Source organism: Ambystoma mexicanum, chromosome 4p (genome assembly GCF_040938575.1).
Source record: "Ambystoma mexicanum isolate Mex_15411 chromosome 4p, UKY_AmexF1_1, whole genome shotgun sequence".
NCBI lineage: Eukaryota > Metazoa > Chordata > Amphibia > Caudata > Ambystomatidae > Ambystoma > Ambystoma mexicanum.
The window spans coordinates 1,289,718,106-1,289,732,124 of NC_090927.1; the positions used below are offsets into that span (position 1 = coordinate 1,289,718,106).

Sequence of the window (14,019 nt, forward strand, 5' to 3'; positions counted from 1 at the left end):
TCATAGCAGGGGTACAGGTATACAATTCAGAGATGATTAAGCAGAGGTCTCGGGGCATCATGGTGAGTCCGTAGTATTCGATGCTCGGGAGTCTCTAAGGTAGGTGCGTAGCGGAGCCCAAATGTCTTTTGGTCTACATACTGCCGAAACACTTCTTACATATCTCTGTTCACACTCCTGCACATATACAAGGTCTCGTAGCCAGGCCTGCAGTGTAGGAGCCATTCCAGACGTCCAGGCCTTAAGTATATTTCTCTTGGCTACTGCCCCAGCTATGGCAAAGAATCTACAGGTTTTTGTTGAGGCCTTACCTATGTCACCCAATAAGTATTTCTGTGGCGTGGCGGGGATATTCACCCCAAGCATGTCACTGATCAATCTGGCTACTTCCTCCCAATAACCCCTAATAGGGGGACAGTTCCAGTACATGTGTATAGCGTCCGCTGATTGTGTATGACATTTGGGACAGGTTGTTTGTTTGGTGTGGTCAAATTTAGAGATTTTATCCGGGGTAATATGCAGCTGATTTAGTATTTTGAATTGGATTAGTCTGAAGTTGGCGTTTATGGAGATGGATTTGGTGTATTGGCAGTACCTGGCCCACTGTGAATCTGCAATGGAGATGTCAAGTTTGCGTTCCCATTTCTGTCTCATGGTGTTTCTGGACAGGGTATGTGCTTGAGCGACTTTATATAAGCTAGAAACAGTTCCTGTAAAACCCTCCTGGGTCATAACCATAGTTAGGAACTGATGCACAGGGGGGGCCTCTGGAAATGTAGGCCATTTGCGTTTACAAGCCGCTTTTAGGCGGTAATATTGAAGTACCGTAACAAGCCCTGCTCCCACTTTATTCTGCACTACCTCCAGCGGCGCAAATTTGCCCTCTGGGCAGAGGTCACCCAGTAGCATCTCTTTATTGGGGTCCCACCTACGTTGTAATGCTGTATCAAATGTGGGTTCCAGGTCGGGGTAATGCCACAGGGGGGTGTACGGCCAGTAGGGGCTACTGCATCCTACCCTGCGGAATATCCTGGACCAGGCACTTATTGTCGAGTTGACTGGGTCAATTTCCTTCATCTCGTTCCTGGGCTTAGTGTATGGCATTGTTTGTATGTTAGCGGGAGCTACTGCAAACTTCTCTGCGCGTACATGTGCATGTTTCTCCGCAGTGTCTGCCCAATATTTTGCAAAATGTGCCCGTGCCGCTTCAAAATATAGGATGAAGTCAGGGGACGCTAACCCCCCTGTATCGTACCTCTCGCACATCTTGGGCCACTGACATCTCACAGTCTTCCCTTTCCAAATAAAGTTGGAGGCCAACTTCTGTAACTTCTGGAAGAAGTGTCTACCTGGCCATATGGGAATGCCACAAAACATATACAGTAATTTCGGTACTACCACCATTTTGAGCAAGGCCACACGTCTGTATAGGGATATTGGGAGTTTGCTCCAGATTTCGAGCTTTCGTTCTAAGAGTTGTAGAAAAGGGGCATAATTGTTTTCATACAGAGTGGTCTTGTCAATGGCCATTACTATCCCCAAATACCGGGCTGAAGTGGGCGACCATCTGAAGCCAGACTTGGCTTGTGTTTGTGTGGTTGTCGCTGTCAATGGGATGACTTGCGACTTAGCTTGGTTAACTCTATATCCGGAATACAGGGAGAATTTGTCTATCTCTTGCATTATTGGGGGCAGGTGGGTCTCTGGGTCCCTAACATAGATCATTGTGTTGTCAGCGTACAGGGACAGGAGTTGGGAGGGGGGGGGGGAGGGGAGGGACCCTCTGATGTGAATACCCCTCCATGTGTGTTTGTGTCTAATTTTGGCCGCCATCCCCTCTGTCGTGAGCGCAAATATAAGGGAGGACAGGGGACATCCTTGACGGGTACCCCTGCCCAGTTTAAAGGTAGGTGACAGCATTTTATTTCTTCTTATCGCCGCTGCTGGGTTCCTGTATAACAATCGGATATAACTCATGAACACTGGCCCAAATCCCATTTTACCCAAAATAAGAAACATGTAGTTCCATGCCACAGAGTCAAACGCTTTTTCAGCGTCTAAGGTGATTGCTGCTGCTTTGACATTCGGATCCCGCTGCGAGGAGATGGCAAAGAAACGTCGAAGATTCAGAGCCATCGAGCGGGTAGGAATGAAGCCTGATTGGTCTGTGTGGACTAATTTGTTCATATATGGGAGAAGGCGGTTCACAAAGGCCTTGGCATATATTTTGCATCCGTATTGATTAGTGATAGGGGGCGGTAGGAGGTGGGGTCCTGAGGAGGTTTGTGAGGCTTGAGTAGGACTGTTATTATCGCCTCCCTCATTGTTTCTGGTAATATTCCCCTCCCAAGTGCCTCCTCCCAAACCTCCAGCAACTTGGGAGCCAATTCCACCTTGAATACCTTGTAGAGTTTGGCTGGAATGCTGTCAGACCCCAGGGTCTTGCCTGTTTGTAGATCTGAGATGGCTAGTTCTAGCTCGTCCACCGTCAAGGGTTCTTCTAATAGTGCCCTTTCTGATTCACTGAGCTCGGGCAGTGAAAATGAGCCCATATGTTCCCGGAGCTCTTCCGGCGTCACTGCATCCGCATTGGAGTATAGGTTAATATATAATTGTTGGAACACATTAATTGCCCTGGGTGCAGTCTGCGCTGACCCGGTTGAGTCGACTATGCTCTTTATCGGTTTCATCCACAATTCTGATTTGATAAGATTTGCCATTGTTCTGCTTGCCTTATTGCCTTCTCCGTATTTTCTAGCCTTCATTGGCTGCGTTAAGTAGTACAGTTCTCGTTCTGCCAGAGTTCGGAAGCACTCCAGCCGTTCCTGTATTTCTTGCAATCCGTCGCCTCCAGTGGTCGCAGAGTAATGGTTCTCTAAGTTTCGTAGTTCCTGTTCCACTCAACCCAGATCCTTCCTGATTTCCCTCGGCGCTCCACAAGACTGCGCCATCAGTAGGCCCCTTAGCCACACTTTGAAAGTCTCCCAGACTGATTTACTGGTGGGTACCGAGTTAGTATTTTGTTGGAAAAAGTCTTCGATCTCGATCCGGAGAGGCTCTACATTGGATTCATCCTTCAATAGGTCAGGGGGCATTTGCCAGTTTTGTGTAGTATGTTCCATGTCTCTGGGGACCAGTTCCAGGAGTACCGGGGAATGGTCCGATAGTGTCTGTGGTAGTATTGTGCATTGTCTTGCTTCCACAATCAGCTCAGGGGTACATAGCCAGTAGTCTATTCTGGAGCTGGACCCGTGGACCCCAGAGTAGAACGTATATTCTCTGTCCTGAGGATGCATTTCTCTCCATGTATCCACGAGAGGAAGCGTGGCCATCATCTGGAGCACCGCCATTGCCGCTTTGGATTGCTGCCTGTGACCTATCATTGTTCGGTCTGTGTCGATGTTCAATATTAAGTTGAGATCGCCACCCCAGATCACTTCAGTTGAGCCCAGTGGTGAGAGCAATTCCATAATTTGTAGTTAGAACTCGGGAGATTATAGATTAGGGCCGTAGGTGTTCACAATGACTATCTCCCTGTTGTGTAGTTGCCCCCATACGATCACATATCGACCTTCACCATCCACCGTGGATTTGGACATCTGGAAGTTGGTCCGTTTGTGCACTACCGTGAGGACTCCCCTCGCACGTGTGGAATCATTTGTGGTAAGTTTCACGGGGCCCCAGTTGTGTGCAAACGTGTCTGTTATGTTCTTGGTTGCGTGTGTCTCCTGTAGGAGGAGGATATTGATCTTGTGGTGGTTCGCATATGTTACAATTTTCCTTGCCTTCATCGGGTTTACCAGGCCTCTGACGTTCCATGTAAGGAGTTTAACCCCCTGTACACACTGACTCCCTGGTGATGCCATTATTTCCATTCTGATTTATGTGATGGGCTGTGTGCCTCTATATTCTGTGTGCAATTCCTGTCAGATTTTTCATCGATCTAGTCTAGCCTCCAATGTAACATCAATTTCCTATCGACTCGTTTACAGTCGGAGCACGCATTATCGCTTGGTGCCTTCCCTTTGTAACTTGGGCAACAGGCCGGACCCCTCCCCAGGCCCCACCCTCACCATCCCTCCAACTGGACAGTGCAAGTCCCCCCCAACTGCACAACATTCGAAAAGGTGGGTGGCACTGCATAGTTGGTCTATCCCTTACTTCCTACCGACCACACCGCAGTAACGGCCACCGCGCCATTATAACTTGGATCCAGGTTTACTTAAATTATCCCATATCTGTTGATTCCTTCCACTTTCATGTGTTCATCTCGGGTGACAGATTTTTGTCTCCTGGTGGTTGTGGGATGTTGCGCCCGATATAGCCCAGAGCTTCCTCCGGTGACTCAAAGAAATATACCTTCCCAGCATGTTGCACTCGAAGTTTAGCCGGGAATAACATTGCGTATGGACGAGATCTGGCTCTTAGCGCTCTCTTGGCCTGGTCAAATGTGCGGCGGGCCGACTGTACCGCATTTGAGAAATCGGGGTGTATGTGTATTCTGGTGGAGTCGTACATCCCTTCTCTCTGGACAGCTTGAGGATCAGGTCCCTGTCACAGTAGTTTAGGAGACGGGCAATGACTGTGCGCGGAGGTGCTCCTGGTTTTGGGGTCGGCACTAGGGCTCGGTGGGCTCTCTCGACGAGGAACTGATTTGAAAATTGCGCTTCATGGAGTAAAGTACGGATAACTTCTTCCAAGTAGACTTCCATGGGTACATTAATTGATTTCTCTGCCAAGCCGACCACTCTATTGTTATTACGGCACGATCGTGACTCCAAATCGTCGCACTTCATTTGCACTAGTTTCAGGTGTTTCTTAATATCCGTTATGTCTTTTCCCTGGGTGGCGCTTGTATCTTCCACTGTAGTGGTCCTGTTCTCTACCTCCTCCACACGTGCATTCACCTGTTTAAAGATCTGTTTTAATTGAGGATAAGGTGTTGCCAATATCATCCAGTCTGGAGTTCACTGCGGCAAAGCCTGCCTGAAGCGCCATAATGTAGGGGTCTGGTGCCGCATTGGTGGGTTTTTGGGCTGCAGGGGGGGCTTAGCGGTGGGGGGGCCTCTCCCCTTGCCTCCATTTGAGTGTTTGTAAAGGCATCCATGGGCCCTTTTTTGTTCCCCTTATTTCCTCTCGTCATAGCTGGGTGCACGCAATTTTATAGCAGAGGGAGAGGAGGGGGTACTGAGCTTGCTTAGTGCTTTACCTGTCACTGGAGTGTGTATTTTCGGATTTGCACTATGGAAGGGCTCTGACTGAGGTTCTCCCAGGTGCACGCTCGCCCCTCTCCCCAGCGCCACACCCGGGAGCAAGTCCGTCAACCAGGACCAGCCCTCAGTAGTGGGCTGCTCTGCTTGAGTTGGGGCACCGTTTCTCCACCTCTCCCTGTAAATGGCACGTTCCGGTGGGGAATGGGCAGTACAATGCTGATGTTGGGAGTTACAGGCACCAAGTCTTTGGAAGTACTTTGGAAGTGCTTTTGTGCCGGTGATCTCAGTCGGGCCACTTCCTGATTAGGTGTGGGGATTTACATTAAATAGTACTCAAGGCGTCAACGTTGTAGGGGGGGGGCCTCCCTCAACCCTGGCGGCCCCACCGCTCGCTCACAGCGCACACGGCGGCTGCCGGGGGAGGGGAGCTCACTGCGGTACTTTAGGCTCGGAGTGCACGCAGGCGCAGTATTCTTGTCACCAGGGGTTCTCCGGCAGTCGCCCGCAGCCTGGGAGGTACGTCCTCGTCTTCCCTGCTGCCCACCCTGCAGTCCCAGAGGAGTCAGCAGTGCTTGTGCCGGTCGAGCCAGGGGGCACAGGCGAGTCGCGGGCGAGGGGGAGAGGGAGTCCATAGGCCCTCGATCCTTGCTGGGAAGACGGCGGTCTCTCCACTGCAGACAGTCATTGTTTTCAGGCCACCAAAGCGTCTTCGGGTGCCCCTCGGTCACCGCAATCTTGCACACTGAATTTTGTATTCATTGAATTCCTGGATCCGCAGAATTTGTATCAGGAAGTTGGAGGTATGGCGCAGCTATGCGTTCAGGCGGCCATCACCGTCGGGTTCCAACAGCGCTCCCCTGCTCAGCATTTTATGTCCGTGATTTCCTGTGCCTCAGCCTTCGTCCCCTGCGGTGCTTCATGCCACGGAACGATCTCTGGTGCCTGTTTCTTCAGCCTATGATCCACGGTCCCGCTCCTCATGGAACATTGCCAGAGTGCCCCCGCTTCTCTTGCGCTGCTCTTTATTTTTCGCGGTGCTACTCCAGACTCCTCATGCATGCTTAGACAGAGGTGGCTCAGCTTCTGCTCCAGCTATTAGGCTCTTGGCATTCGCATTCGTTGGAGTCCCGTTCCGCTCCGAACCATCAGATCTCTGCAGAGTATCCTTTCTTCTCTGCCACCATCTTGGAGTAGTTCTTCACGAACAGCGATGCAATCTTCTTCTAGCTGCCGTTTCTTCCATAGGACGCCTCAGGTGTCCACACCATGCCCAGCTGTACTCGCCAGGTTTCTTCAGGCAGTGCTGCAGTTTGATAGTCATAGGCTTGTCTATGGCCTCATATTTTGTATAATCTCATGGACGGATCACAGGAGCTCAATAAGACACGTACTATTGCATGGCTCTGTAGCCCCACCCCAGAGGATAAGGTGTTATCGGGAAGGGGGTACAGCGTCTTAAGCTTTGGTGTCCCACTTCCACTCCACAAGATCCCCTCATCCAGGTGTTCCTCCTCCCGCACTGCTCCACACCCAGGAACTGGATCCAATAATGATGGCTATGTCCTGGCCACCTGGACAACAGATCCTCGGGGACTAACGGGTGAGACACTGTCAGGTTGCTCACAGTGGGGAGCTTGCTGTCACAGCTTCACAGCACAAGGTATGTTGTCTCCTCACCTATCAAGTGAGCACATAAACATTCTAGAACAGCTAGTAGTCTACAGAGTACTGCAAGCCTTTCAAACATGTGTGACGGGAAACAATTTGCTCATTACAACAGACAACACAACAGTCATGTTTTAAATAAACTTACAAGATAGGACACACTCCCCAAAACTGTCCAAATTAGCACAGACAATTCGGAAAGGATATCTCCACAGGGGGATTTTTCTTAATGCCCAACATGTTCCAGGGGAACACAGTAGCCTAGCAGAAACATTAAGCAGAAATCGTCCTCTAGAGCACAAACAGGAAAAAGATTCAAGCATTCTAAAAGAGCTGTTTGGTCATTGGGAACATCCAGATGTGGATCTGTTTACCACAAAAGAAAATGCTGAAGGCCAAAATTAAACATCTGGGTACTGTGACAGCATCATGACGCAAGACACAGACAACAGACTTAAAGTTCAAAATAAAATACTTTATTAAATCAAATGTCAGGATGGGAGAAGGCTTAACTTCCCTACCTGAATAAAGGAAAGTCTGAGTCAAAGAGTTCAACTTAAAGGTCTGTCTGTGTACAAACCTATCCTTGGCCTCACAACTAACATTAACCAAATTGTAGGGATGTCAAACTCAAAAGAAATGGTGTTCAACTCAAAGTTCGGAGCTTCTTCCAGCTCGTTGCTTTGTTTCAGCTCCTCTTCCCCAAGTGTAAGAAAGTTCCATCAAACAGTCTCAATATTACCTTTCTCCAGTTCAAAATAATACAGTTTAATATAGTTCAAAAGCAATCCTCCGGGTCCCCTTCCCCAAGTTCCAAGCAACAGAGTTCACAGAAAACAATAAGTCTTAAGGCTTTGTTCTCAAGACCACAAAGTGTAGTTCCTTAAGCCTCAGGGTTCCCTTCCACAAGACTTTATCTTCATTAGCCAAATTTCTTTGGGTTTTCAACATACAGGGCTCACCAAAGAGGATCCTCTGGTCTTGGGAGTGAGAATACCGTCAGGTTTCTCATAGTACCCAACAAAATGGTGTCTGGGGAACACACTCTAGATCAATTGGCCAGGGTTATTTTCTTGCGCTTTTCCTCCAACTCCTCAGCAGAATAAGCCACAATAAGCTTGATTCTAATTGCCCCAATGTGGGCGCGTCAGGTGTGTTACTCCCACCTTCTCAAACAGTAACATCACCCATCAAGCGGACACCAACTCACATGTCTCAAAATCGGGGAATGCTCCTTCACCCTCAACCACATCCAACCAATTTAGCAGCTTGGGCCCCCAAGTCGTAGAATTTGGACACCTTAATCTTCTAGTCAGATGCATGGCATTATTAAAGGAAACATGTAAACCCAACACGAGATACTGTTAGTACAGTAAGTGGCAAAGATGTGTTGTATGTTGTAATACATCAAGAATCTATTCTTTTGATGGCTCTCCATCATATATACTACACTACCTATACAGCAGTTGGACGTGTGCCTAGTTTTTAAGACATTAAATGTCCACTTAGCTGCACTTTCTGCATAGACCTCACAAACAAAGGTCTTAAGGTGGAATATGCCATTTGTTAAGGCCTTTACGGAAGGTGTGAAATGTCTTTATATGATATGATGTGGCATTTATAATGCGCCTGTACACAAGTATATCTAGGCGTGACAAGACAAGGAGAGGGAAGCAAAGGGAGGACAAAACTGTCATGGTTCGCCGACCCTGGAAGCTGTGGAGAAGGTGGAAGAAAGGGTAAAAGGACTATTGCCCTCGGTAACGTCATGCGCGCTCTAGTCTTCCCAGCCTTTATGAACCCGGAAGTTGCTAACGCGCATGCGTTGCAACTTCCAGTGTTTTCGGGAAGTTTACTGCCAGCGCTCCGGGGTGTTTGCTACCTCCCGCTCCCCGACGAGTTTCCCTCTTTGCCTGCCCATTGCTTACCTGCTTGCTTCCTCCTGTTTTCCCTTGTCTCCCTCCTTACTCGCTTCCTCGTGCAGCACGATCCTGGTGCTCGCTCTATTTCCTTGACCACGCCCCTTTGCTCCGTACTCTGTGTTCCTCTGCCCGGTTCTGTTCTCTCCCGTACGGAGCCACCTCTACTCAGTCATCTAAGGAGCCACCGCTACTCGTCTCATCTCCTGCTGGTACACTACATGGACCTCTTCTCTGGAGTCATGGCCTTCAAACCGAAAGAGAGGACTCACAAGAAGAAACCCAGCGAAACCTGGAAACAGGGAAGAAAGGGGATCGCATTAGATGATCCTGACGATTCATCCGCCTTCCCTACAGATTCAGGTGAGGAGGGGTTTGGGGAACCAAACATTACTGAACAGACTAAATCTGAGAAAAACAACGATCTTACTAGGCCTTGTGTCAGTCAGATCGCGCAAGTTCGGGGAAGAGGGAAGGGGAGAAGTGCCTGGGGGGGCCAGGGGGTGGGAGAAGTGTAGTTAACTCAATAAGTGCAGCCAGTGGGTGGCTCATATGTGCAGAGAGAAGAGAATGTAGGGTTGCAGATACAGAACCTTAAGTGCTGGGGAGCCCGGAGGCGGTGCAAGGGCAACTGGACCTGCAGGAGCCTGGGCCCGAGTTCAGAGGGTGGCCAGGTGGCCAGTGCACGGAGTAGTCGGGTAAATCAGCAGGGGAGAGGAAGAGGAAGCTGCTTCCGGAACAGGAGGTAGTTCTGCTCAAGTTCGAGAGAGGCAGGGAGGCTGTTCTAGAGGGAGGCCCCAACCGAGGAGGTAGATCTACCCACAACTCTCTGCTTGGAGAAGCGTCTGACCCTCAGAGAGTTGGAGATGGATGAGCAGAGAGCTTGAGAAGGAAGATGTTTTAGAAGAGAAAGTTGGAGGTTGAATGTTCCCAGGCCCCAGAAAGACATGTGGATGATCCATAGGGTCTTCAACTTGACCCATGCAGCCACTGGGAGCCAGTGAAGGGATTTCAGAGCTGGAGAGATATGATCCCTGGGCTTGAGGCTGAGGTCAAGTCTTGCAGTCCTGTTCTGGATAAGTTGTAAAAGTCGAAGAGTAGAGGCAGGCTGATTTAGAAAGAGGCTGTTGCAATAGTCCAGCCTAGAGAGGACCAGAGCTCTGGAGACTGTGAGCTTCTGGGGAAAAGTGAGAATAGGAAGAATACATCTGAGGCAGTGCAGCTCATAGTTTGACTTCTTAGAGACGTCAGAGATATGAGGAGAGAAGGAGAGAGTGGAGTCAAAGAGGACACCAAGGTTCTTAGCCTCACAGGAAGAGGGCCCAGAGTGGGCAGCCAGCGAGAGCGAGGAAAGGAGGTAGTGGGTGTCTCAATGAGGAAGATCTGAGTCTTACTGGCATTAAGGCAGAGATCATTGGCGGCACACCATTCCTGAATTGCGGCCAGACAGTCTGGTATGAGAGAAGGAGCAGAGGTGGCTGAGGGGAGTCTGAAAGAGAGCCGAGTGTCATCCCCATAACATTGAAAACTGGAGCAGAAGGTAGCAATGCCAGGAAGTGATTGAAAAGCCAGGGAGAGGTGTTGGACCCCTGGGTAACACCACAAGTAGAGAGAGAGAAATAGAAGCGAGGAAAGACCCCTGTTGGACCTGAGAGGGTCGGTCGGTGAAAAAGGAGGTCAACCAGGCCAGAGCCTGATCAGTGATCCCAAGGTTGTCGTGGAGGTGATTGAGCAGGATGGCATGGTTGACCGTGTCGAAAGCAGAGGATAGATTGAGGAGACTGAGGACAGAAGGGAGATTATAGTCAAGATTGGAGAGCAAGTCTTCACAGGTGTTCAGGAGAGCAGTTTCTGTGTTTCGGGCAGCTCTGAAGCCAGACTGGTAGTCATGGTGGCAACCAACCGATTCAGTATGAAAATTAAGCTGAGAAATGGCCAGCTTTTCCAAGAGTTTACCCAGGAAAGGAGTGATGCCAGCTTCCAATCTAGGGCCAGTATGGGATTTAAATGTATTAAGCAAGCTCATGGAACCACCATTTGAACATATGCACAAGGCAAGCCTCAAAGATCTCACTTACAAAGTTGCATTTATTCTAGCCATCACGTCTATTCGAAGAGTGAGCTTCAAGCTTTGTCAGTTTCAGAGCCCTTTGTCATTATAAATAATAACAAGATGATTTAAGAACTCACCCACGGTTTCAATAAAGTACATTTCAAAATGTCATGTGAACCAATCTATTTAACTTCCAACTTTCTTTTAAACCCCACAAAACTCTGGAGAAAGAGTACTTCACACATTAGGGGCCAGATTACAGAAGCGTTTCACCTGGGCAAGTGCAAAATTGCACCATATTTGCACCAGGGTAAAGTTTGCCCTTGTGCCAATAACATTGGGGCCATATTCAAAAGCATTTACACATTGACAACTGCCATTTTTCAGGGTATAAGCACTAGGGAAAAACTTATCCTAGCACAAAAAACATGCACTTTCGCAGCAGGGCAAGCTTTGCCCTATTGCTAATATTGTGCAACTTTGCACTTGTACCAGTACAAAGTTTCTGTAATTTGACCCCAGATGTTCGTAGGGCAGTCATGTACTGCCTTAGTAAAGCAACTCAGGTAAACTGATCAATTCTTTGTATCTCTTGAAGAGGAGGGGATCCTGTTTCTAAAGCAACTATTACTAGATGGATTTCAAATGTATACAACTTTGCTACACTTTATAAATCACCACCATTTACGCTTGGTGCACACTCTACACATAGCAAAGGAGAAACCTTGGCTTTTATTATTTACGTGCCTCTGGAAGTTATATGTAAGGCAGCTACATGGAGTTTAGTGGTGTGCAGTCATAATGCCGAAAGAATAATGTCGAATTACAAAAATGTCTAAAGCATAATGTCGAAAGAAAATGTCGAATTTTGTATTTTTTTATTTGTATGTTTTTTTTTTGGGTATCGGGGGTAAAAAAAGGGGTAAAACAAAAAAATGTTTACTAAAAAGGGGATGTGGGGGGGGGAACCCCCCCATTTCGAACAAAAAGCAACCAAAAAAAGAAATTCAACATTTTTTTTTCGACTTTATTTTTTAGACTTTCGACATTATGACATTCGACTTTGACTATAAACCGAGTCTAGTGCATTCTTTCACTCAATACTGTTGTGTTGACTATCGTTTGTTTCTGTACCTTCAGTCAACCCACCATCATCTGGTACTGCTTGCTAGACTATGCAAAGCATGTGAGTCTAAGCCGGTGGTATTAAAACGGTATGCCGAGTCTCCCCCCCACACCACACCCCCCCCCCCCCCGAGGAAAAATATTGCTGCTGGGCCCCCCAGATGCAATTTCTTCTTATAAATTCTGTTAAAAGCAGGCACTATACTTCTATTTGGAAGAGCTCCATGCCCCCTTGGACACACTTCAGCCCCCCCCACTTTGAAGACCACTGGTCTAAGCCTAAACAGATTGACAAGCCTCAGAGGACAAACATTGCATACCTGTAATCATTTTCTGATGCTTGAATCTGCTAAGATTTGCATGCGCCAACCCAGCCTCCCTCTTAAGGGGTGAAGGGTTAACCAAACATAATTTACACAACTGCACCACCTACATGCATATCTCATGACTCACTCCAGGAAACCTCAGGACAGGGAAAATAACAATCTGAGGACCTCAGCGCTTGATGGATCATGGGTACTGTACACATCACAACATGGATAGTATTACGGTAATGCCTGTCGACGTCCTGTTTTTCGAGAGAAAAAAAAGAAAACATGTAATACTCTGCACCAACCAGTAGCTGTCGGCCTATGCAAAGCATGTCAATCTAAGCAGATAAAAGCATCAGAAAGACTAATTCATGTATGTAATGTTTGTCATTTAAATCTAAATGCAATATTCCTTCCTAATTCTTCACAATTCTCTGATTTTCTTAGCCATTCATATGGTACGTTGTTGCACACTTGAGGAAATGTTGCCTTGGTAAGATCAAATGTAGTTGTACATTTGAGGAAATGTTGCCTTGGTAAGATCAAATGTTTGCGCATGCCAGTCTCTTATGGTTATGTTCTAGGTGGCAGGCTGTTATCTTGTGCTCTTCAACACTAGCTGTAAAACAAAGCACACATCCCAAAATTGAGCCAGGGACTATTCTGAAGAATGTGAATCTGCATATATTTACTTATACCTGGGAACAAGCATTACATAAGAATTATTGGTTTCTTTAGTATTATCTCTAACAGGAACAAATACATGACTAAGATCTTGAATGACAACGACTTGGAGTCCTTGGTAAGAGTTGACGTAATTTTTATGTAGGTGTTTCTATTCCGGTAAAACCATATACAATGTGAGAACATTACTTTACTCACTATATGCAGTTGGTCTTTTAATTAGCGTTGCCAATATCTTTAAAATGTGTATCTAATTAAACCCATTTTTCTATGTATGGTTTAGCCGCTCAATGAGGAACCAGATCCAGTATCATTTTCTTGGACATATGAGGAGATCAAGGAAGTCCATACGCGCTGGTGGCAATTAAGAGACAATGCTGTTGAGATATTTTTAACGAATGGACGAACTTTGCTATTGGCATTTCACAACACCAAGGTATATATTTTGGAGCTTTCCATTATTAAAGCATTGCGATCTAAGCTGATGTTTTCCTTGTCTTTTCAAGTTAAAACAACCTATTTACATTATTCCTCTGGATGTGTTGATGTTATTTAAATAGCTACCTCATCATAGTTGAAGGACCATCTTTTATACAGCAAAGTGCTAATAAAATGTTGATAACAAAGGGGACGCTGTTGGGATTGAATACTGGTGCCGTTTCACTGAAGCTCCGCCCAGCACGACTTATCTTTCTTTTGAGTCTTGGCAGATATAATTTGAATTGAAAGTGTAGCAAAATAGGCCTGCTAGCTGTTGAATCGTAGCTTCAGATTGTTACATCTAAGGCCAAGAAGTACCAGCTGGTTGCTCCATGTAGTCTGTGGAAAGGCGCTCTGCCATCAATGATGTTTTTAGTGCAGAGGCCTGCTGCTGGCAGGGGCTGGTGGAGAGCCTGTGCTGAGCTGCTACCCTGGCAGAGCTTTCATTGGAACGGTGAGCTGACTCATAGGCCATAGCTTGCTGGGAACTGCAATTGCCAACATTAAGGCACTTTTAACCCAATTCATGTTTCCACTACTGGAAGTCAGCCTGTGTCCTGATTTGCCTT

At 47.3% G+C, this 14,019-nt stretch overlaps 1 protein-coding gene across 1 annotated transcript in view; it reads left to right on the top strand.

Annotated features, from left to right (window-relative positions):
- The window catches only part of LYST (lysosomal trafficking regulator), a 3,942,656-nt gene that overhangs the window by 2,539,751 nt on the left and 1,388,886 nt on the right, over window positions 1-14,019 (top strand). The window contains exon 39 of the mRNA XM_069606985.1: window positions 13,254-13,406. Coding sequence (XP_069463086.1) covers window positions 13,254-13,406 — 153 coding nt within the window. The remainder of the gene's footprint in view (window positions 1-13,253; window positions 13,407-14,019) is intronic.